Source organism: Gambusia affinis, linkage group LG04 (assembly GCF_019740435.1).
Source record: "Gambusia affinis linkage group LG04, SWU_Gaff_1.0, whole genome shotgun sequence".
In the NCBI taxonomy this organism is placed as follows: domain Eukaryota; kingdom Metazoa; phylum Chordata; class Actinopteri; order Cyprinodontiformes; family Poeciliidae; genus Gambusia; species Gambusia affinis.
The window spans coordinates 28,074,073-28,094,408 of NC_057871.1; the positions used below are offsets into that span (position 1 = coordinate 28,074,073).

The window sequence follows — 20,336 nt, forward strand, 5'->3', positions numbered from 1 at the left end:
TAGGTACAGCACAAAAACATGAGCGTTACCAGCAGCTATGGGAGGATTCTCAGGAAACAGATAAAAATCCCCGGGAAGTAAATTGAGGAACTGCACCAGATTCTGCTTCAGCTTCAATCTACTTTTCTTATTGTGTTTAGAGCACAGATTAACTTAATATGGACCCATGCCGCTCTTGAGTCTGGACTTAATCCAATAGATCGGCTGTAAAGTCTTTTAACGGGTCAAAAATGTTTTACACCCTTGAAGAGACTCTGCCTGTTTGATGACAGCTGTTCTAAAAAATAAATTATCCCTTGAAAAATGCTTTTTGTATTCACTCAGATCATCTTTGTCTACTACCATTTCTTAAGGAACTAAAACCTGTCATAAGTTTTTGGCAAATTCCTACAAAAAATCAGGGAAATATATATATTCTGTTCAGGGGTGTAGTGGACGTTTCAAATAGATTCAGCATAATATGCTTCACTTTTGGTTTGAAACAGAGGCAGGATGTGCGCTGAGGGAGTTGGCTGAGGTGCCAACATTGTTTCACTCAGTCCAACAAGCGTTCAAGAAAAAAAAAAAAGGGAAAAGGAAATGGGAGTATTTAGCTCCCGTCCTGTGGAGAAAATTTTCTTTTCCTGATGAAGCTAAGATGAAGTTCACTGGCTGTTTGGGAATAATGGTTTCCAGTTTGATTCTGTTTCTGGTTTGTTCTTTTACTTTCTTCTCCTGTGTGAGCAGCTGCAGTAAGTAAAGTTTTCTAACTGTTCTTCGTTCTCCTCGGTCAGTTTATTGTAAGAGAGAGAATATATATGTATATATATACACTGATTTGTTGTCACGTAAAAAGAGAGAATAGCAATTTATCTTTTTGTTCTTCTCATTTCCATTTAAGATGATCAGCTTTTTAAAAGAAAAATTAGTCTTGCTGTTTTAGAACTTAATTTGTGGATTCCTTACTGCTTTTGTTAATTGGTCGAAAAATAAAACGGATGTATATGCTGTTTTCTGGTTCTTTTTTACAAATTTACTTAGAACAGATCAGTAAATATCTATCTAGCAATTACAGAAATCCAGGATTTAAAATAAAAAGAAGATGAGATTATATGAAAAGGTTGGAACTGCTGGTTGATTTTGACTCAGATATTTGTAATACTAAAAGCAACATTAAGTTACCCATTCAGCACCTTTAAAGATAAAAACCAGAAGGTACTTTGAAACAGATAATAAATTACAGACTGAGAACGAACAAAATGCCTGCATAAAAGACAAACATGTGAAACAGTCCAGTGGGAACAGAATAATGAAATCTAAAGCGATCACTTCAGCTGTTCTGTTTGTTTTTGTTTGTGTTTTTTTTTTTTTTTAAATCTACTGAATCCATTTTTATTTTTAAGTCTTGCGAGATAAAACAGTCTGTGAAAGTCCTACAGGTGACGTGCAGATGCAAAACATCTGGGATGCCTAATCTACATGTACCATGTTTCTCACAGATTCCAGCTGTCAAGATAAACCTGTGATAACTCCATCCAGACTGGTGGTGAAGTTCGGTGATCCAGCCTCTGCTACATGTGTAGCCTGTCAGCAGGCCTGTCTTCCCCCAGATGAAAATCGTATTGATATGGAAGTTTCTCTTGGAATGGCTAACCTAAATGAAAACACAGTGAGCTGGACAGTGAACCAAATGACTGAGTGGGAAATAAATCCAAAATGCTTCTATACTACCGTAAAAGCTCAGTGCTGCACTGACCTGCCTGTTACTGTCTACAGTAAGTTAATTCATGTTGCCAAAACACTTTAGAGTTACTTTTATCCATTGTTTTCACCATAATTTATTTTTATGTTTAATGTTTTATTGCTTGATGTTACTAACTGGTATTGCTCTTATTGTTTTTAATTTTTTATTATTCTCTTCTCTCCAGAACCTCCAGAAAGTGTGTCCTTCAGCATAAAGCCCTCTGGACCTCTGAGTGAGGGTACAGTGGCCATCCTGCAGTGTGATGTACTGAACGTCGCTCCGGCTAAAAACCTCATTGTGACCTTTTACAGAGGTCAGAGGTCTCTAGGTGAAGAGAAAAGCAGCAACACCACAAAGAAACCAGTCAATGAGGCATTTTCGTCGAACTACAACATCAGCAAAGAAGACAATCAAGTCCAGTTCTGGTGTGAAGCGAAGCTGGAACTGGGAGCTGAAGGACCACAGCCCCCTCTAGTGGTGAAATCAAAGAAGACCACTGTCTCAGTTCACTGGAAACCAACAGGTGAGAAATGAATCACCTCAGTTTGGCTTTTGTGACTTTTTAAGACAGATGGCATTATCTGTCTTATCTTCTGTAAGACAGATAATACAGAATCGTCACTTCAATGTATGATTCTACAATAAAACCTCTGTTAGGGAGTAGAATGGGAATCGAGTGATTTCATGATAAAAACAACTAGAAGTTTTTTTTTTTTATTAAAATTTTTGTCTAATTTAAAAAATGCATTTTCATAAACTCTGCAGATATATTAAAAATGTTTATCCGTTCTAAATCAGATATTTTACATACATATGAAAATATTGAAAATCAAATACAACAATACAACCAGATGTGAATTCTGCTTGTATTGTTAGAATCGACATGAATTCCAGACAAAATCCAAGATTAAGATTAAGATGAAGATTTGCTCCTCATCATTCTCACTGGTTCTCTATTACTATTCAATGTTTTCTACGTTTTTCTGCGTTTACCGCCACACGCTTTAACCAACTTCAACAATTCCTACGTCAAAATTAATTAATTTCGACTTTCATACTGTTTATAATATTTCAACTCTCATGCAAAATTCTGCTCCATTGAAATGCATTCAAATTGTTCAGGGCTCCACAACATTCAGCAAAACGCTTTGGAGTTTCTAAGTTGAAGTGAGCTGTCAAAGAGCACAGACAACCTTTAAAACACGACAGGAGTTGTTACGCTATCTTCAAAAGATTCAGCCAGCTTTTTAATATTTCTTGGATTTTTTCTAAAATCCCGATTAAATTTCTAGCCTGATTTCTACAGATTTTTTTTTTTATTATTTAGATCCTCATTGTCTAAACTGAGAAATGCAAATAATAGTTCAATATAACTTTTCTATAATAATAATAATAATAATAATAATAATAATAATAATAATAATAATAATAATAATGAATAGCTAATTAACTCTTTATTTTTGTTTCCATGCAGATTTGGAGACGACCTCCAAGCCAAGCGATGACGCTCCCAGATGGAAACTTTGCAGGTTCATCCTCTGCTTGACGCTTTTAGTTTCTGCTTCTGTTTGAGTCAGAGTTCATTAAGATGCGCTGATAAACTGAAATCAGTCCAATCAGCAGTTCTGACTTTCAGGGTGACGTGTCTGAAGAGATTTCTCTGTATAGTTACACTTTATTTGGCTCTGCTCTTTTTAAAAAAAAAAGATTTCTTCTAATTGTGTTAATATGTTCTGCATTCCTATCCTGTGACATGGTTTCTATTACTTAAACTATCGATGTGTAAAATAGCACTTTTCTACAACTTCTAATACATTTTTGAGTGATATTTGTGTCCTGATAGCCCTGCCTAGTTTTTCTAACATCACTTAAAATGAGTCTCTCTCTCTTTTTTTTCTTTCTCTCATGTAGCTGACAACGTGTTCTAATTTTCTGAGTCTGAATTTTGAGTTTTCATTATCTGTGAGACATAATCATCAAAATGACAAGAAATAAAGGCTTTAAATGTATGTGTAATGATTCTAAATAAAACATTTTTTCTCCGCTTTTTTTGAGATGACTGACAAGAAATATTGTACTTTTATACAAGTTTCTTATATTTTTAGATGCACTAATAGATCAGGAGGCCAGTTTCATTTATATTTAGAAAACAAAAACCAAACACTAAGATCTAAACTAAGACTCTAAATACCTGCTGATGCTTTCTATCATGAACCTGAGAACAGGTCACAAACCGGCGAGGACGTGTGCGACAGGAAAACGTCAAAAAAGGCCAAGCACGACTCTGAAACGGAACCACAGGTACAAACAGCTGGAGCCAAATCCACAGACAAAGTAGACAACAACCAAAGTGTAACGCAGGGAGAGGAGAAATCCCGGGAATCAGAAGAGAAACTTGAGAACACAGAGGAGAAGATCCAATCAGATGAACAGAAAGATCCATCTGGAGATGGTGATGCTTCCTCAAGCAGAGAGCAGATGGATGAGTCACCAGATCTTCCAGACCTATCAGATATGTTGCAGTTCCCTCTGAGCTCTCCAGGGGGCGCCTGCTTGGTCTCCCTCAGCCTGATGACTTTGGGACGGCTGAGCGTCCACGTCTCCATCCCCAAGCAAATTGTAGTGGTGGACAGCAGCCTGGTGGACAATGAGGTGGTCAAGAGGTGAGTTCCTGTTTGAATGAAACCAGTGTCTGATTAAATAACTTTCTATTAGTCTTTCTTTGAAAGAAGTTTATTTTGACAGAGACAAATCAAAAATAGGTCATTTTAAATAAACCCATTTTGTGGGTCTTAAATATCGCTGTGATTTGGCGCTCTTAAAGTTGCACAGCCAAAGTGAAGAAAAAGCAAAAGATTAAAAAATAAGTTTTATTGGTTTCCAGCATGGCTGCTTTGGAAGAAGATGATGACGACGACGATGGAGACGAGTGTGATGGAAGAAAAAAGCTTCAAGTGAACGCTCACCAAGCGTCACACACCAACTACTTGTTGATGAGAGGCTACTGCTCTCCAGGGATCGGTAAAACTTTTTGTTATTATCATTTCTACTTTTCACTTTTATTTCTGCTGTGTTCAAGGAAATTTGTGTTTTTTTTTTTTAAACATGCTTTTTTTTCTTATGCAACAGTTTTGTTTTGTTCTTTGAAAACACTGAGGAAAAAAACTTCAACTTCAATAAATGCATCTTTTTTTTTTTTTTTTTTTTTTGGTTCAGTTAAGTTGCGCAATCTTAACATGAACGACAACATTGTGGTGGAGTCGTGCATCCTGAAGTTCAGTCTGCGAGACGCTCCAGCTCACCACGTCTTTAGTGAACAGAGTAGGTATCAGAGGATTCAAAACTTGCACAAGTAAGTTTTGTGCTTAGGTACAGCACAAAAACATGAGCGTTACCAGCAGCTATGGGAGGATTCTCAGGAAACAGATAAAAATCCCCGGGAAGTAAATTGAGGAACTGCACCAGATTCTGCTTCAGCTTCAATCTACTTTTCTTCTTGTGTTTAGAGCACAGATTGACTTAATATGGACCCATGTTGCTCTTGAGTCTGGACTAAAGTCCAATAGATCGGCTGTAAAGTCTTTTAACGGGTCAAAAATGTTTTACACCCTTGAAGAGACTCTGCCTGTTTCCCCACAGCTTGATGACAGCTGTTCTAAAAAATAAATTATCCCTTGAAAAATGCTTTTTGTATTCACTCAGGTCATCTTTGTCTACTACCATTTCGTAAGGAACTAAAACCTGTCATAGGTTTTTGGCAAATTCCATAAAAAAATCAGGGAACATATATATGTTCAGGGGTTTAGTGGACGTTTCAAATAGATTCAGCATAAAAAGCTTCACTTCACTTTTCACTTTTCGCAGATCGTTTGAAACAGAGGCAGGAAGTTGGCTGAGGTGCCAATATTGTTTCACTCAGTCCAACAAGCTTTCAAGAAAGAAAAAAGAAAGGGAAAAGGAAATGGGAGTATTTAGCTCCTGTCCTGTGGAGAAATTTTTATTTTCCTGATGAAGCTAAGATGAAGTTCACTGGCTGTTTGGGAATAATGGTTTCCAGTTTGATTCTGTTTCTGGTTTGTTCTTTTACTTTCTTCTCCTGTGTGAGCAGCTGTGGTAAGTAAAGTTTTCTAACTGTTCTTCGTTCTCCTCGGTCTGTTTATTGTAAGAGAGAGAATATATATATATATATAAATATATATATATATATATATATATATATATATATATATATATATATATATATATATATATATATATATATATATATATATATATATATATATATATATATATACACTGATTTGTTGTCACGTAAAAAGAGAGAATAGCAATTTATCGTTTTGTTCTTCTCTTTTCCATTTAAGATGATCAGCTTTTTAACCCTTTGGAGTCTTGGGTCTAAATGGAAGTCTTTTAAATGCATGACGTCATGCCCGCCACAGGGCGGCCGTAGACTAGTCTTGCTGTTTTAGAACTTAATTTGTGGATTCCTTACTGTTTTTGTTAATTGGTCGAAAAATAAAACGGATGTATATGCTGTTTTCTGGTTCTTTTTACAAATTTACTTAGAACACATCAGTAAATATCTATCTAGCAATTACAGAAATCCAGGATTTAAAATAAAAAGAAGACGAGATTATATGAAAAGGTTGGAACTGCTGGTTGATTTTGACTCAGATATTTGTAATACTAAAAGCAACATTAAGTTACCCATTCAGCACCTTTAAAGATAAAAACCAGAAGGTACTTTGAAACAGATAATAAATTACAGACTGAGAACGAACAAAATGCCTGCATAAAAGACAAACATGTGAAACAGTCCGGTGGGAACAGAATAATGAAATCTAAAGCGATTACTTCAGCTGTTCTGTTTGTTTTTGTTTGTGTGTTTTTAAAAAAAATCTACTGAATCCATTTTTATTTTTAAGTCTTGCGAGATAAAACAGTCTGTGAAAGTCCTACTGGTGACGTGCAGATGCAAAACATCTGGGATGCCTAATCTACATGTACCATGTTTCTAACAGATTCCAGCTGTCAAGATAAACCTGTGATAACTCCATCCAGACTGGTGGTGAAGTTCGGTGATCCAGCCTCTGCTACATGTGTAGCCTGTCAGCAGGCCTGTCTTCCCCTAAATGAAAGTATTATTGATATGGAAATTTCTCTTGGAACGCCTAACATAAATGGAAGCACAGTGAGCTGGACAGTGAACCAAATGACTGAGTGGCAATTAACTCCAAAATGCTTCTATACTACCGAAAAAGTTCAGTGTTGCACTAACCTGCCTATTACTGTCTACAGTAAGTTAATTCATGTTGCCAAAACACTTTAGAGTTACTTTTATCCATTGTTTTCACCATAATTTATTTTTATGTTTAATGTTTTATTGCTTGATGTTACTAACTGGTATTGCTCTTATTGTTTATTATTCTCTTCTCTCCAGAACCCCCAGAAAGTGTGTCCTTCAGCATAAAGCCCTCTGGACCTCTGATTGAGGGTTCAGAGGTCATCCTGCAGTGTGATGTACTGAACGTCGCTCCGGCTAAAAACCTCACTGTGACCTTTTACAGAGGTCAGAGGTCTCTAGGTGAAGAGAAAAGCAGCAATACCACAAAGAAACCAGTCAATGAGGCATTTTCGTCGAACTACAACATCAGCAAAGACGACAATCAAGTCCAGTTCTGGTGTGAAGCGAAGCTGGAACTGGGAGCTGAAGGACCACAGCCCCCTCTAGTGGTGAAATCAGACAATCTCACTGCTACAGTTTATTGTGAGTTCTGAGAGACACACATACTGTATAAATTAGATTACTGAAAAGTTCATTTAAAGTTAATGAAACATTAATTACATTGATTACAGACAGACTGATGTTTTCAAACCTTTATTATTGTTAATGATGATAATTTTCACTTGCGTCTAATGAAAACACAACATTTCAGATTAGAAGACTATATCAGACCATCACGGAGTGATTTTTTAAAATAGATGTCAGCTTAAAAACAGATTTTAATACTTCCTTTTGTTATTCTGAAAAACTATTTTTCAGAATAAGCCTAGTCAAAACCTGTATTTGTTAAATATGACTGCACATACTCCTTTGTCTTCTCACTAATTTCAGAGAAATGACCATAAGAAACTGTTTTTCAGTACTTTACTATTGTTTAAATACAGAAACTCCCCAATAATGTTATATTGCAGAAACTTTAAAATCTTTTCAAACCCATTTTCACAGTTGTTGTTATTTGGGTGTAATTTAATAAAATAAAAAAATTCTGTGAGTTATTTGCATAAAAATAGAATATAGATAAACTCCTTGTTGATACTGTCAACATTATCGGCTGTAAGTGAGATCAGTGTCAGCTGCTCTGATGCTCTACGACGGTTGATTTGAGTTGTTTTTATTTTTGGAAATGGACATTTAATACTAAACTTCTCTTTTCGGTTATTCCTGCACAAAACGTAACTTTTGCCTACTAATGACAAAAAGGTCAACCATTTATGACATTTCGTTTGTCTTAGTGGGCAAGAGGTTTGTTGTTGACGTTCCCATGCAGGTACATATATTTGAGAACATTTCTACTGTTCTGGTCTCTTCTTAATCAGCAACAGAGCAAATAAAAATGATTTGTCAAATAGTTAAAAATTAGCCTCATAAATATGTACTTAGTATTTTTAATGGTAACTGATCAGTTTTTTAGTATCAATCACTGCATTTCCATTGAGCATATGATTGGAATTCTGAAAATAAAATTTGGTGACGATAAAACTCACGTTTTTCGTTAAAAGGTTTCGGCGCTACGATGAGGTGGTTTTTCGGCTGTATCCTAATTGGATAACTGCAATGAAAACACTTTTTTTCGCCTTACATGAGTCATGATCAAAAATCAGACGCTGCAACTGGCAAAAAAGGCAAAGATGACGACAGGAAGTAAGAGGAGGATTGTGTTTTTAATGGCGTATTGTGCAAACTGACATTCGCAAGGGTTTAAATTGTGTTTCTTATTTAGTTTGAAACAGCACAATTATGAAATTGTGTTTTTTTCCCGCCCAACATTAGTAAGATATGATCAACACATTTGTAATGGAAACTCTTACATTGTGTTCAAAAATACCTCACAGCTGCAGTTTACATGGAGCAAACATTCCATAAGTAAGATTTGGTGAAAGACGTCCCTTGAAACGTGGGACATCAAGTGGAAGCTAACCCTAAATCTTGGTGTTTTTCCACGTATCAGGATTTTTTTCTCATGTGTTCTGTTGTGTTTGAATTATTCCGTTTTGTTTCCCTCTTTGTTGTAAAAACACAGACGGACCTGAGCTGAAGGTTCCGGCTGATCCCGCTCCAGTCAGCATCGTTAGAGGAGAACCTCTCCATTTGACCTGCGTGGCTGAAGGAAACCCCAAACCTCGGTACAACTGGACGCTGCCGTCCAACAAAGCCCACAGCAGTGTGACCGACCTGAAAATCGACTCAGTGGACTTTCAGGACGGAGGGCAATATGTCTGCACCGTCAGCAGCAACGGGAACTCTGTCAGTGTTAGATTTGACGTAACAGTCCAAGGTGAGCTTCCTCAGGATTATTTTTTTATAAAATAGTAAAATTTTTTATTGTTTATTATTCTCTTCTCTCCAGAACCTCCAGAAAGTGTGTCCTTCAGCATAAAGCCCTCTGGACCTCTGAGTGAGGGTACAGTGGCCATCCTGCAGTGTGATGTACTGAACGTCGCTCCGGCTAAAAACCTCACTGTGACCTTTTACAGAGGTCAGAGGTCTCTAGGTGAAGTGAAAAGCAGCAATACCGCAAAGAAACCAGTTAATGAGGATTTTTCTTTGAGCTACAACATCAGCAAAGACGACAATCAAGTCCAGTTCTGGTGTGAAGCGAAGCTGGAACTGGGAGCTGAAGGACCACAGCCCCCTCTAGTGGTGAAATCAGAGAAGACCACTGTCTCAGTTCACTGGAAACCAACAGGTGAGAAATGAATCACCTGTTGGTTTCCAACAGGTGATGGCTTTTGTGACTTTTTAAGACAGATGGCATTATCTGTCTTATCTTCTGTAAGACAGATAATACAGAATCGTCACTTCAATGTATGATTCTACAATAAAGCCTCTGTTAGGGAGTAGAATGGGAAGAATCGAGTGATTTCATGATAAAAACAACTATAAGTTGTTGTTTTTTATTAAAATTTTTGTCTAAATTAAAAAAATGCATTTTAATAAACTCTGCAGATATATTAAACATGTTTTTGAGTTGAGGTTCTGTTCTAACTCAGATATTTTACATACATATGAAAATATTGAAAATCAAATACAACAATACAACCAGATGTGGATTCTGGTTGTATTGTTACAATCGACATGAATTCCAGACAAAATCCAAGATTAAGATTAAGATGAAGATTTGCTCCTCATCATTCTCACTGGTTCTCTATTACTATTCAATGTTTTCTACGTTTTTCTGCGTTTACCGCCACACGCTTTAACCAACTTCAACAATTCCTACGTCAAAATTAATTAATTTCGACTTTCATACTGTTTATAATATTTCAACTCTCATGCAAAATTCTGCTCCATTGAAATGCATTCAAATTGTTCAGGGCTCCACAACATTCAGCAAAACGCTTTGTGCTCTTTGACAGCTCACTTCAACTTAGAAACTCCAGACGACCTTTAAAACACGACAGGAGTTGTTACGCTATCTTCAAAAGATTCAGACGGCTTTTTAATATTTCTTGGATTTTTTTCTAAAATCCCGATTAAGTTTTTAGGCTGATTTCTACAGATTTTTTTTTTTATTATTTAGATCCTCATTGTCTAAACTGAGAAATGCGAATAATAGTTCAATATAACTTTTCTATAATAATAATAATAATAATAATAATAATAATAATAATAATAATAATAATAATAATGAATAGCTAATTAACTCTTTATTTTTGTTTCCCTGCAGATTTGGAGACGACCTCCAAGCCAAGCGATGACGCTCCCAGATGGAAACTTTGCAGGTTCATCCTCTGCTTGATGCTTTTAGTTTCTGCTTCTGTTTGAGTCAGAGTTCATTAAGATGCGCTGATAAACTGAAATCAGTCCAATCAGCAGTTCTGACTTTCAGGCTGACGTGTCTGAAGAGATTTCTCTGTATAGTTACACTTTATTTGGCTCTGCTCTTTTTTTAAAAAAAAGATTTCTTCTAATTGTGTTAATATGTTCTGCATTCCTATCCTGTGACATGGTTTCTATTACTTAAACTATCGATGTGTAAAATAGCACTTTTCTACAACTTCTAATACATTTTTGAGTGATATTTGTGTCCTGATAGCCCTGCCTAGTTTTTCTAACATCACTTAAAATGAGTCTCTCTCTCTCTTTTTTTCTTTCTCTCATGTAGCTGACAACGTGTTCTAATTTTCTGAGTCTGAATTTTGAGTTTTCATTATCTGTGAGACATAATCATCAAAATGACAAGAAACAAAGGCTTTAAATGTATGTGTAATGATTCTAAATAAAACATTTTATCTCAGTTTTTTGAGATGACTGACAAGAAATATTGTACTTTTATACAAGTTTCTTATATTTTTAGATGCACTAATAGATCAGGAGGCCAGTTTCATTTATATTTAGAAAACAAAAACCAAACACTAAGATCTAAACTAATACTCTAAATACCTGCTGATGCTTTCTACTGAACACATTCCTTGACACTTGTACTAAACTACAAGACACTACTGAGATTTCTCTGTTGATGCATTACATACCTTCTGCTTGTCTTGTTTTTCCCTTCATGTCTGCATGTGAAGCCGGGGCAGCTGTGATCAGTTTGGTTTCATATCGAAAATGATAGTTTCCTGATAAACATCCCCGGGAAGGAAGTGGATGTGAACGCCTGACTCTGAGGTCTGCTGGTATCTATTCCTGCAATCAGTTTGATCATCTAATTTTCCTCAGCTTGTGTTTGACTCAAAAAATGAAACATCTGCAGAGATTAACCATACTGACTAGAAATGAGCTTAATATCTACACGTTTCAGATGCTGACAGACTGAGAGCCCGTTAAGCAAAAGCAGGAAATGTACATTTTTTTCAGGGATAACAGCAATTTTAAAATAATGCTGCCCTTAAGATTTATAAATTAACAACTTTGCATTAGGGGATGATCTAAACAAACACTTTCGCTTTCACATCCTGGCCACATTCACATCGTGGTAAGAAGTCAGAGGCCGGATGTGTGCTAAGGAAACAAGCTGAGTTGCTGACATTGTCTCACCCGTGATGATCGAAGTTTATAAACGGAGTGAAATATCAACGTTTAGTTTCTGACTCTCAGGAGAAGATTTCCTTTCCAGACCTGAACGTTTGTTTTCCACAAACTGCCTGGAAAAGAAATGCTTTCCAGTTTTGTTCTGCTGGCGGCCTCCTTCACCACTTTCTTCTGCTGCGTGAGCAGCTGCAGTAAGTGAAGAGTTTCCATCGTTTGTGTTTTTCTGATGTAAAGCAATTAGAACTGCCTCGCTGTCCAAAGTAAGCTCTCAAGTTTGTCAGTTGCAGAAATCTTCCCTTCTGAGAGCAAAGACAGTGAACCAGGAGTAGTTTTAATGTTGACGAGCTAATGGCAGCAATAGCTCCTCCATGATGCTGCCACTGCTGAGTTTTACAGCTAGAATGGTGCTTTTAGTTTTTCTTCTTCTCCAAAAGTAATTCTTGGCCCAAATTTTTCAGATTTAGCTTCATCAGACAAAAGGACATGACTACAAATATTGGTAAAAAGACTCGTAGTAATTTATGTTGCTCTCAGAGCCACACCTTCTTCCTCACTTAACGGCCTTTCAGCCCATGTTAGCATACGACTAGCTGTGGGTAACAACGCTGTCCTACAGGTTTGAGCTGACATCTTTACAAAGTGTTTTGGTCTTTGTTTTGGGGTTATGTTTTCACACCAAAACATGCGACACATTTGAATCTGGGACCTTCAAGAATCTGGAAACTGTTGCAACTGTCTTCATAATATCTTGACTGATTTCTTTTTTTTCTCTTTATTGTCATGCTAGGGGAGAGTGTGTTTTGAAAACAAAATCAACAACACTTAAAATCCTCACTAGTGATATAGCATAGGGAACACAGAGAAGAGTTTAAAGAAATATAAACAAAATACATAAGTCCTGTTACTGAATTAGTAAATTAATTAACCTCCCCATATATGTATCTGTTTGTAAGAGCACGTTGAGTCAGAATGGCTAAATTAGGAAATAAATACTACTAATAAACAATTTTGGCTTAAAACTACGACTCTCAACGTTACCAGGTTCTATCCCGCGCAGGGTTACCTGTTTCAAAGGAAGCATTCAACAATGCTGAGTGGTAAATGCCAGTGTAAAGATGAGCGAGGAGATTCTGACTGGAAAACTCGGTAAATTTGGCCTTAAAAAACACCGCGGTCAGAGCGCGCGCCCTGAAAATAGGTTACAAACCTCGATACGGCCGTACCGTGTTCGAATCCCGTCCTCGGTTTCTTTACCGCGTGTATTTCTGCCCTTCTTCTTGTCAGATTAACTTCGGACAGGGGCAACCCCCTCCACCCCCCCAAGAAACAACAACAACAAAACAAAACAACAACAACAACAACAACAACAAAGGGAAAAAAACAACCGGCATAGAGCTGGATTAAACCAAGGTAGCATGTAGCTAATTTATTGCGAAGGTGGATTATCCTTCCACCGAAGCACAGTCAGCACTATTTTGTTTGAAACATAATGACTTTTTTTTTTTTTTTTAAATTGCCTTCATATAAAAATCTGAAAAATAGAGACATGTGGTTTGAGACAATAAAACATTGTCATTTTTTTTAAATATAATTTTTTACATTCCAAGCATACAAAGTTAAGTATATTGATTCATCATGATTAATCACAGCACTATACTAATTCATCTGATAAACGTCTTACAATCAGTTGATAGCAATAGGTGTTGAGATATGTCTTATAAGACGTGTCATGTTTTCCACAGAAGCTGAAAACTGTACAGAATTATTTCACACTAATGACAAGTTATAGTTTGTGAAATATAGACTGTTTTTTGGATTTGTAACAATTACAAAAACACATAAATCAAGCCATGAAGATATTCAAATATATATTATTTCAAAATAGAACATTAACTTTGTAAAATATGTTTCTGACTAGAGATTATTTGTCTTTTTAAAGTCTGTCCTTTAATTTAAGCAGTGTATAATAATCTAAGCAGTTTTTAAAGCAACTTGCTTAGATGTTTGTAGTATTTATTGGCTTATTGCCATCTTCTTTCTCTTCGGTATCAGGTAAATGGTTTTGCAATTTAATTTGATCTGTGATTGTGTATTTCTATTTGTCTGAACAAATGTTTGTAGTTTATCAGAATAGATATTTTCAGCCAATAATGAAAAGCATGCTTTAACCTGCAAAGTATCTCATTGAGTACTGAAACAAAAACTGAGATGTACTGCAAATGATCATATCTGTAATTGTTTCATGTCGGCTATAATGACTGATTTTATATTTAATATTTACTGTTTCTCACAGCTTACACCTGTGAAGATAAACCTGTGATAACTCCATCCAGACTGGTGGTGAAGTTTGGTGATCCAGCCTCTGCTACATGTGTAGCCTGTCAGCAGGCCTGTCTTCCCCCAGATGAAAATATTATTAATATTGAAGCTTCTCTTGGAACGTCTAACATAAATGGAAGCACAGTGAGCTGGACAGTGAACCAAATGACTGAGTGGGAATTAACTCCAAAATGCTTCTATACTACCGAAAATGATCAGTGCTGCACCAACTTGCCTATTACTGTTTACAGTAAGTTAATTCATGTTGCCAAAACATCTAGAGTTTTTCATAATATATATTTTTATAATGTATATTTTTATGTTTAAATGTTTTAAACATTAATGTTATTGCTTGATGTTACTAACTGGTATTACTCCTATTGCTTTAATTTTTTATTATTCTCTTCTCTCCAGAACCTCCAGAAAGTGTGTCCTTCAGCATAAAGCCCTCTGGACCTCTGATTGAGGGTTCAGAGGTCATCCTGCAGTGCGATGTACTGAACGTTGCTCCGGCTAAAAACCTCATTGTGACCTTTTACAGAGGTCAGAGGTCTCTAGGTGAAGAGAAAAGCAGCAAGACCACAAAGAAACCAGTCAATGAGGAATTTTCGTTGAGCTACAACATCAGCAAAGAAGACAATCAAGTCCAGTTCTGGTGTGAAGCGAAGCTGGAACTGGGAGCTGAAGGACCACAGCCCCCTCTAGTGGTGAAATCAGACAATCTCACTGCTACAGTTTATTGTGAGTTCAGAGAGACACATGTACAACATACTATTAAAACGTTACTGAAAAGTGTTATTTATAAGGTTCTACTCACATTTAATGAAAATACATTTAGTATTAGAATATTGTATCAGTGCCCTGCGACAGACTGGCGACCTGTCCAGGGTGAACCCGCCTCTCGCCTGGGATGTAGCTGGAGAGGAACCAGCAACCCTCCTGACCCCATTAGGGACGAAGGGTGAACAGAAAATGGATGGATGGATGGATGGATATTGTATCAGACTTGTAAGAAATATTTAATTCAGGAATGAGAACAAAATGAAAAGTATGTTTACTACCTGCTTAAAGGTAGTTATTCTTAACAAGTATTTTAATCTAATATACAAGCCTCATCCTCAAAACATATTCTAATTGTTGACTATGACTCTGCATACTCGTTTGTCTTCTCACTACTTTGAAACAACCATGAAGAATCATCTTTTTCAGTCTTTACATATATGATTGTTTTTCAAAGGAACTTTGAGATTTTGTTTTTGAACAATAACAAAATCTCCATCAGTGCTTTTGATTGCGACACAGGATGAAATGGTTCAGGTTCCTATAAACTCTACTATCTTTAACGAGGTTTTTACTGATATCAGCATCCATCAGTCAGTTCTGATATTCTTGGGTTGTTGATTCTGAATACATTTGTTTTATTTTCTAGCTATCCACTTAATTTCTACAGAGTTAATAGAATTCTGTCCAACTTTTTGCATGTTTATTCCATAGACTTGGACACTTCATGCCTACATTGTTGGGTATTCCTGCACCAAAAGTATCTTTTCTGTTAATGACTATTTTGTTACCAACTTTATTTATAAGTCCTGTCGGTGTATATCCATCTATCTAGATGGATTTTAAGTGTATCCATCCATCCGTCTATTTGAGAAAAGGTCTACTAGTTGCTCTGTCTATTCATAGTGAACAGCAGAGCAACTAAAAATGGCCAAAGTTGAATATTCCCATCATAAACATGTAATTGTTAGTATTTCTAAATGGTCATTTCAAACTATATTTTTTGCTGTCTTTGTTGTGTTCAGAAATAAATTTCAGCGACTGTGTATATGTGAGCAGATATTCTGTAAGTGGAGATTATAAGCAAGCAGATGATTTGGTGAAAGACGTCCCTTGAAACGTGGGACATCAAGTGGAAGCATTTGTCCGACAGTAAATCTTGGTGTTTTTCCACGTATCAGGATTTTTTTCTCATGTGTTCTGTTGTGTTTGAATTATTCCGTTTTGTTTCCCTCTTTGTTGTAAAAACACAGACGGACCTGAGCTGAAGGTTCCGGCTGATCCCGCTCCAGTCAGCATCGTTAGAGGAGAACCTCTCCATTTGACCTGCGTGGCTGAAGGAAACCCCAAACCTCGGTACAACTGGACGCTGCCGTCCAACAAAGCCCACAGCAGTGTGACCGATCTGAAAATCGACTCAGTGGACTTTCAGGACGGAGGGCAATATGTCTGCACCGTCAGCAGCAACGGGAACTCTGTCAGTGTTAGATTTGACGTAACAGTTCAAGGTGAGCTTCCTCAGGATTAGTTTCTAAAGTTTTTAATATTTCAGAGAAATGAGCCGCAGTACTTCTTCCACTTTTATTATTTAGCTTGAACTCACTTTACCACAAGAAGGAAGTTTGACTTTTTGGGTATTTTGAATCATTTCTGTTCCCTTTTCTCTACTTTCTGCAGAAAACATCATTCCGTACATAATAGGGGCCGTAGTAGCTACTGCGGTTCTGTTATTGATCGGCTCAGGAGTCTACAGTTTTTATTACAAACAGAAGAAGATGGGAGAATACCGACCAAAAGACGTTTTCTGTTTGGCTGAAGTGCATCCCCCCACAGTTCCTCTTTGTTAGTTGATGGTTTCAGTGTTGTGAGAAAGTTACAGGAACTCTTTGTATCTGGAATCTGGAGGTTACATGTTTTACACTCAGGCTACCATGGATTGCAGTTATTTCCTCTTAACTATTTGTACTTTATGAATCATTTTTGTAACTTTTTTCTCTTATTTTCTGCAGAAAACACCCAGCCGTACATAATAGGTGGCACAATAGCTGCTGTGGTTGTGCTTTTGATCACCGTTGTCGTTGCAGTCTACATCTTTTACTACAAACCAAAGAAAATGGGAGAGAGCCAACTATAGGATATTCACCGTTACGACACAGTGCGTCACGGAGGGAAAATCTGAGGCTGGAAAATTCTTAGGTCCAGTGACACTGAGTCGTCTTGGTGTTCTTGCAAGTTCTCCCATTTCCAACGAAGGACATAAATTCTGCTTCCTGTGTGGAAGTGTTCACTTGCTCCTTCCTGGACGGTTGGGTTGCAGTTTTCTGTTGTGTTTGGTTCAAACCTATGCTCCTATTTAGCTCATTTCCTTGTTGCTAACGTTTGCCATGTTATCTAAGACCATTGTAATGAATATCTTAGAAGTTCTATGTACAATTTAATTTGGGCTGTATGTTGGTATTATGTCTTAGTGGTGGGAAACGTCTTACTTTCCGACTTAAACGCAGGATTTAAAATGACTTCCTATTTATTTTGGCCACCTTAAAACTTCTATCTTAAAAATATCTGTCTGTTTCGTGTTGATTGGATGATTTAAAACAGTGGTTGCTAAACAATTTATGATAAATACTGTATGTGGAGCCTTGTGTCGTCTCTCATGTTGTTTTCTGTCTAATAGCTGTGTTTCCATTACACATGAACACACAATTTTGCAATTGCAGTGATTCCATGGAATAAAAATCAGAGCTTTGTGAAATATATTAATTTTGATGCAGCCAAAAAAACCCAAAACATCCTTATCTTAGCGCAAAATCTTTTTATCAAGAAAAGAAAGAAAGTTGTATTCTTCTAAACTCATGTTTAAAGAGTGGGATTGTTTTTTCTAATTGTTTTCACAAATACAATTTTAAAATTATTTTTATAATTCTAATTTGCGCAGTCATACGGTCAGCAGTTACTGATGGCTCATCTGGTTTCTGTCTTTCTAAGACTTTAAATAAATTACTCTTCCATTCTATTTCCTCATGTTCATATCCAGATTTTTGCCATGTTAAACCTGTTTTGTACTCTGACTTACTCAGACTTAATCTGAATTAAATGCAAATTAATTTACATTTAACTCCACTCCGACCAATAAGAATCCTTTCTACTTTATGATGTAATAAACAAATGCGACGCCCTGATGGAAGAATATAAACAAGACATTTTCTTACTAATCACTTTGATATATTTTGATACATTTTCTGCTCGTTTCTAAGTTCAGAGTTATCAAGGAAACTAACAGTCGCTGCTCACTGTGGTTTATTTTTGAACTCTTGACTTTTATGTGTAAAGTCCCTCCCTTTCCTCCCTCTGTTTGCTTTGGCTTCCGCTTTTGGAGAAAACAACAAACCAGCCGTCTGTATTTCAATGCAGGTATAATTCAATCTGTGTTACGTCATCGTCTTGTTCTGTGTTTAACGTGAGATTAGTTGTAGAGAAAAATGTGAGAGTGATCTGTGCTGTTTTGTCGACCCCAGTTCCAGTGTTTGTTACAACTCTCCGACTCGTTGATCTGCAGGTGTCTGTTGTTGTTGCGAACAGGACAGATTCAAACCAGCAACCATGCTGATCATTGGCTTTGATTGCAGACTTTGTGTCAGATGGTTTGATAAAAGGATTTCTGTTACTTAAAAGTTTAATGATCACAAAGTGCAAGTCTTTGTGAAATTAGAAAAAAAAAAAATCAGCATTTTTACTTTTCTGTGCCATTACTAACGACAGAAAGACGATAAAATTCAGTGTTTATAGTTTGTAGTTTGGGGAGACCCAGATAAAAGCAGCAAAGAATAGATGGGAATGTGTAACATTTATACATAAAAAATAATAAACTAAGAAATTAAACAGAACTTACAAGAACTGAGACAAAGGAACAATTCAGAAGGAACCGTGGTGAGGAATGACAGAAAACTGGAGGTGCTCCATTGTTTTCTTAATCTATTGACTTTTTCAACAGCCTGGTCTCAGATTTAATCAGTGTAAAAGTCAGATGTTTTGGTTTTCCTTTGAACTTCTGCCATCTTTGTGCCTTTTCATCAATTTTGCGGTGACACCAAATTGATGACAACAGTTACACACTAGTGTTCAATAAATGTCCGATACATCTCCCAACGTCCAGCAGTGACATTTAATAAACTTCTTAACCTACAATGACTTATAGTTTCACTTTAGGTTTTTTCTTATCTGTCACAAGACTGTATGATGAAATTGTGTTTTAAATAAATCAGGAGTCCCAACTGCACAGTCCAAAAACAAAATCATGAGTTGAAAGCTTGTGTAACTTGTTTTCCATCTGTTAAGCAATGGTGGTTGGGAAATGCAGCTTTTTATTCCCTTTAATATTAGTGAACTTTTTACATATCTGACGTTATTAAAGGGACAGTGTTATTTATTTTCCAGCAAACTAGTTCCATTTTACAACACAATCAAATAACTATGTTACCTTGATTTGTTATAAAGATGTTTTATATGTCAAATTTGACTGTGTAATTTAATGCCTTCAAATTGGGCTTCTGTCTCTTTAAGAAACTCCTGCTCTTCCTGAAGCTCCGCCTTCAGGAAGTCAACACAACATGGCTCCTCTATAAACCCTTTAGCAATTTTTTTTCATTTTTTTTTTTTACCAGCGTAGCTCTGAGGAGTAGCTCCTATAGCAAACTCAGCAGATGCAGAGTTCCACCAGGTGTTTGCTAATTGCTGCTGGCTAGTCTGAAGGAGCTGCGAGGGAGGAATCACAGGGGAGGGCTGCTCTGTGAAGGGAAGCTGTGCCCCAAAAGTAGAGCTAGGTCCACCCAGACTTTTTGCACAGCTGAATGGTTGCAATGAGATATTAAAGGATTTCTCAAATATAAGCATCAAGGCAAAACCCCAGGTATGTTTCTGATGAGAGAATAACATTATAACATGATGTAAAGCTCAGAAACGTCTATTTAACCACTATCATCTCCTTGACAGAGATTGATCTGATGATTCTAGTATATTGTAAGGTTTGAAGAGGTTCAGCAGTATACAGACAGTTTGCTACAGCTCACCTAGCTGACACATAAAAATACTATCTATAGGAATCTGAAAACTCTATAAAAAATTTAACTATGAAAGTCAAGAGTTTAAAAAGTGGCTGTCACAAAACATTTTCTTGTTTCCTTCAGATCTGTTACAAAAACAGATCATTGTCTTGGGGAGGCGTGGTAAATAAATCAAACTGGGAAGGTCCCAGTG

At 36.5% G+C, this 20,336-nt stretch overlaps 3 protein-coding genes across 3 annotated transcripts; all 3 read left to right on the forward strand.

Moving 5' to 3' along the window:
• Positions 1–558: 558 nt before the first annotated feature.
• Positions 559–3,767, forward strand: LOC122830374. Its single transcript, XM_044115681.1, has 4 exons — positions 559–731; positions 1,479–1,754; positions 1,908–2,246; positions 3,198–3,767. Exons 1-4 carry the CDS (start codon positions 638–640, stop codon positions 3,293–3,295), a joined length of 807 nt encoding a protein of 268 aa, XP_043971616.1. The 5' UTR covers positions 559–637; the 3' UTR covers positions 3,296–3,767.
• Positions 3,768–3,938: 171 nt separating this feature from the next.
• On the forward strand, positions 3,939–11,258 carry LOC122830371 (vascular cell adhesion protein 1-like). The gene is made up of 7 exons (XM_044115677.1): positions 3,939–4,386; positions 4,608–4,744; positions 6,748–7,023; positions 7,167–7,493; positions 9,031–9,285; positions 9,358–9,696; positions 10,678–11,258. The coding sequence occupies exons 1-7, from the start codon at positions 4,202–4,204 to the stop codon at positions 10,773–10,775; spliced, it is 1,617 nt and encodes a 538-aa protein (XP_043971612.1). The 5' UTR covers positions 3,939–4,201; the 3' UTR covers positions 10,776–11,258.
• A 669-nt stretch (positions 11,259–11,927) lies between these two features.
• Positions 11,928–18,611, forward strand: LOC122830373 (vascular cell adhesion protein 1-like). The gene is made up of 5 exons (XM_044115680.1): positions 11,928–12,175; positions 14,278–14,553; positions 14,718–15,044; positions 16,337–16,591; positions 16,761–18,611. Exons 1-5 carry the CDS (start codon positions 12,109–12,111, stop codon positions 16,928–16,930), a joined length of 1,095 nt encoding a protein of 364 aa, XP_043971615.1. The 5' UTR covers positions 11,928–12,108; the 3' UTR covers positions 16,931–18,611.
• The last annotated feature ends 1,725 nt before the right edge of the window (positions 18,612–20,336 follow it).

Excerpts from the sequence above, each read along its gene's own strand:
- LOC122830374 (XM_044115681.1), top strand. The coding sequence starts at position 638 with ATGAAGTTCACTGGCTGTTTGGGAATAATGGTTTCCAGTTTGATTCTG. Across the intron at positions 732-1,478 it reads CTCCTGTGTGAGCAGCTGCA|ATTCCAGCTGTCAAGATAAA; the intron begins GTAAGTAAAGTT and ends TGTTTCTCACAG. Across the intron at positions 2,247-3,197 it reads AGTTCACTGGAAACCAACAG|ATTTGGAGACGACCTCCAAG; the intron begins GTGAGAAATGAA and ends GTTTCCATGCAG.
- LOC122830371 (XM_044115677.1), top strand. The coding sequence starts at position 4,202 with ATGGATGAGTCACCAGATCTTCCAGACCTATCAGATATGTTGCAGTTC. Across the intron at positions 7,494-9,030 it reads TCTCACTGCTACAGTTTATT|ACGGACCTGAGCTGAAGGTT; the intron begins GTGAGTTCTGAG and ends GTAAAAACACAG. Across the intron at positions 9,697-10,677 it reads AGTTCACTGGAAACCAACAG|ATTTGGAGACGACCTCCAAG; the intron begins GTGAGAAATGAA and ends GTTTCCCTGCAG.
- LOC122830373 (XM_044115680.1), top strand. The coding sequence starts at position 12,109 with ATGCTTTCCAGTTTTGTTCTGCTGGCGGCCTCCTTCACCACTTTCTTC. Across the intron at positions 14,554-14,717 it reads CTTGCCTATTACTGTTTACA|AACCTCCAGAAAGTGTGTCC; the intron begins GTAAGTTAATTC and ends TCTTCTCTCCAG. Across the intron at positions 16,592-16,760 it reads ATTTGACGTAACAGTTCAAG|AAAACATCATTCCGTACATA; the intron begins GTGAGCTTCCTC and ends TACTTTCTGCAG.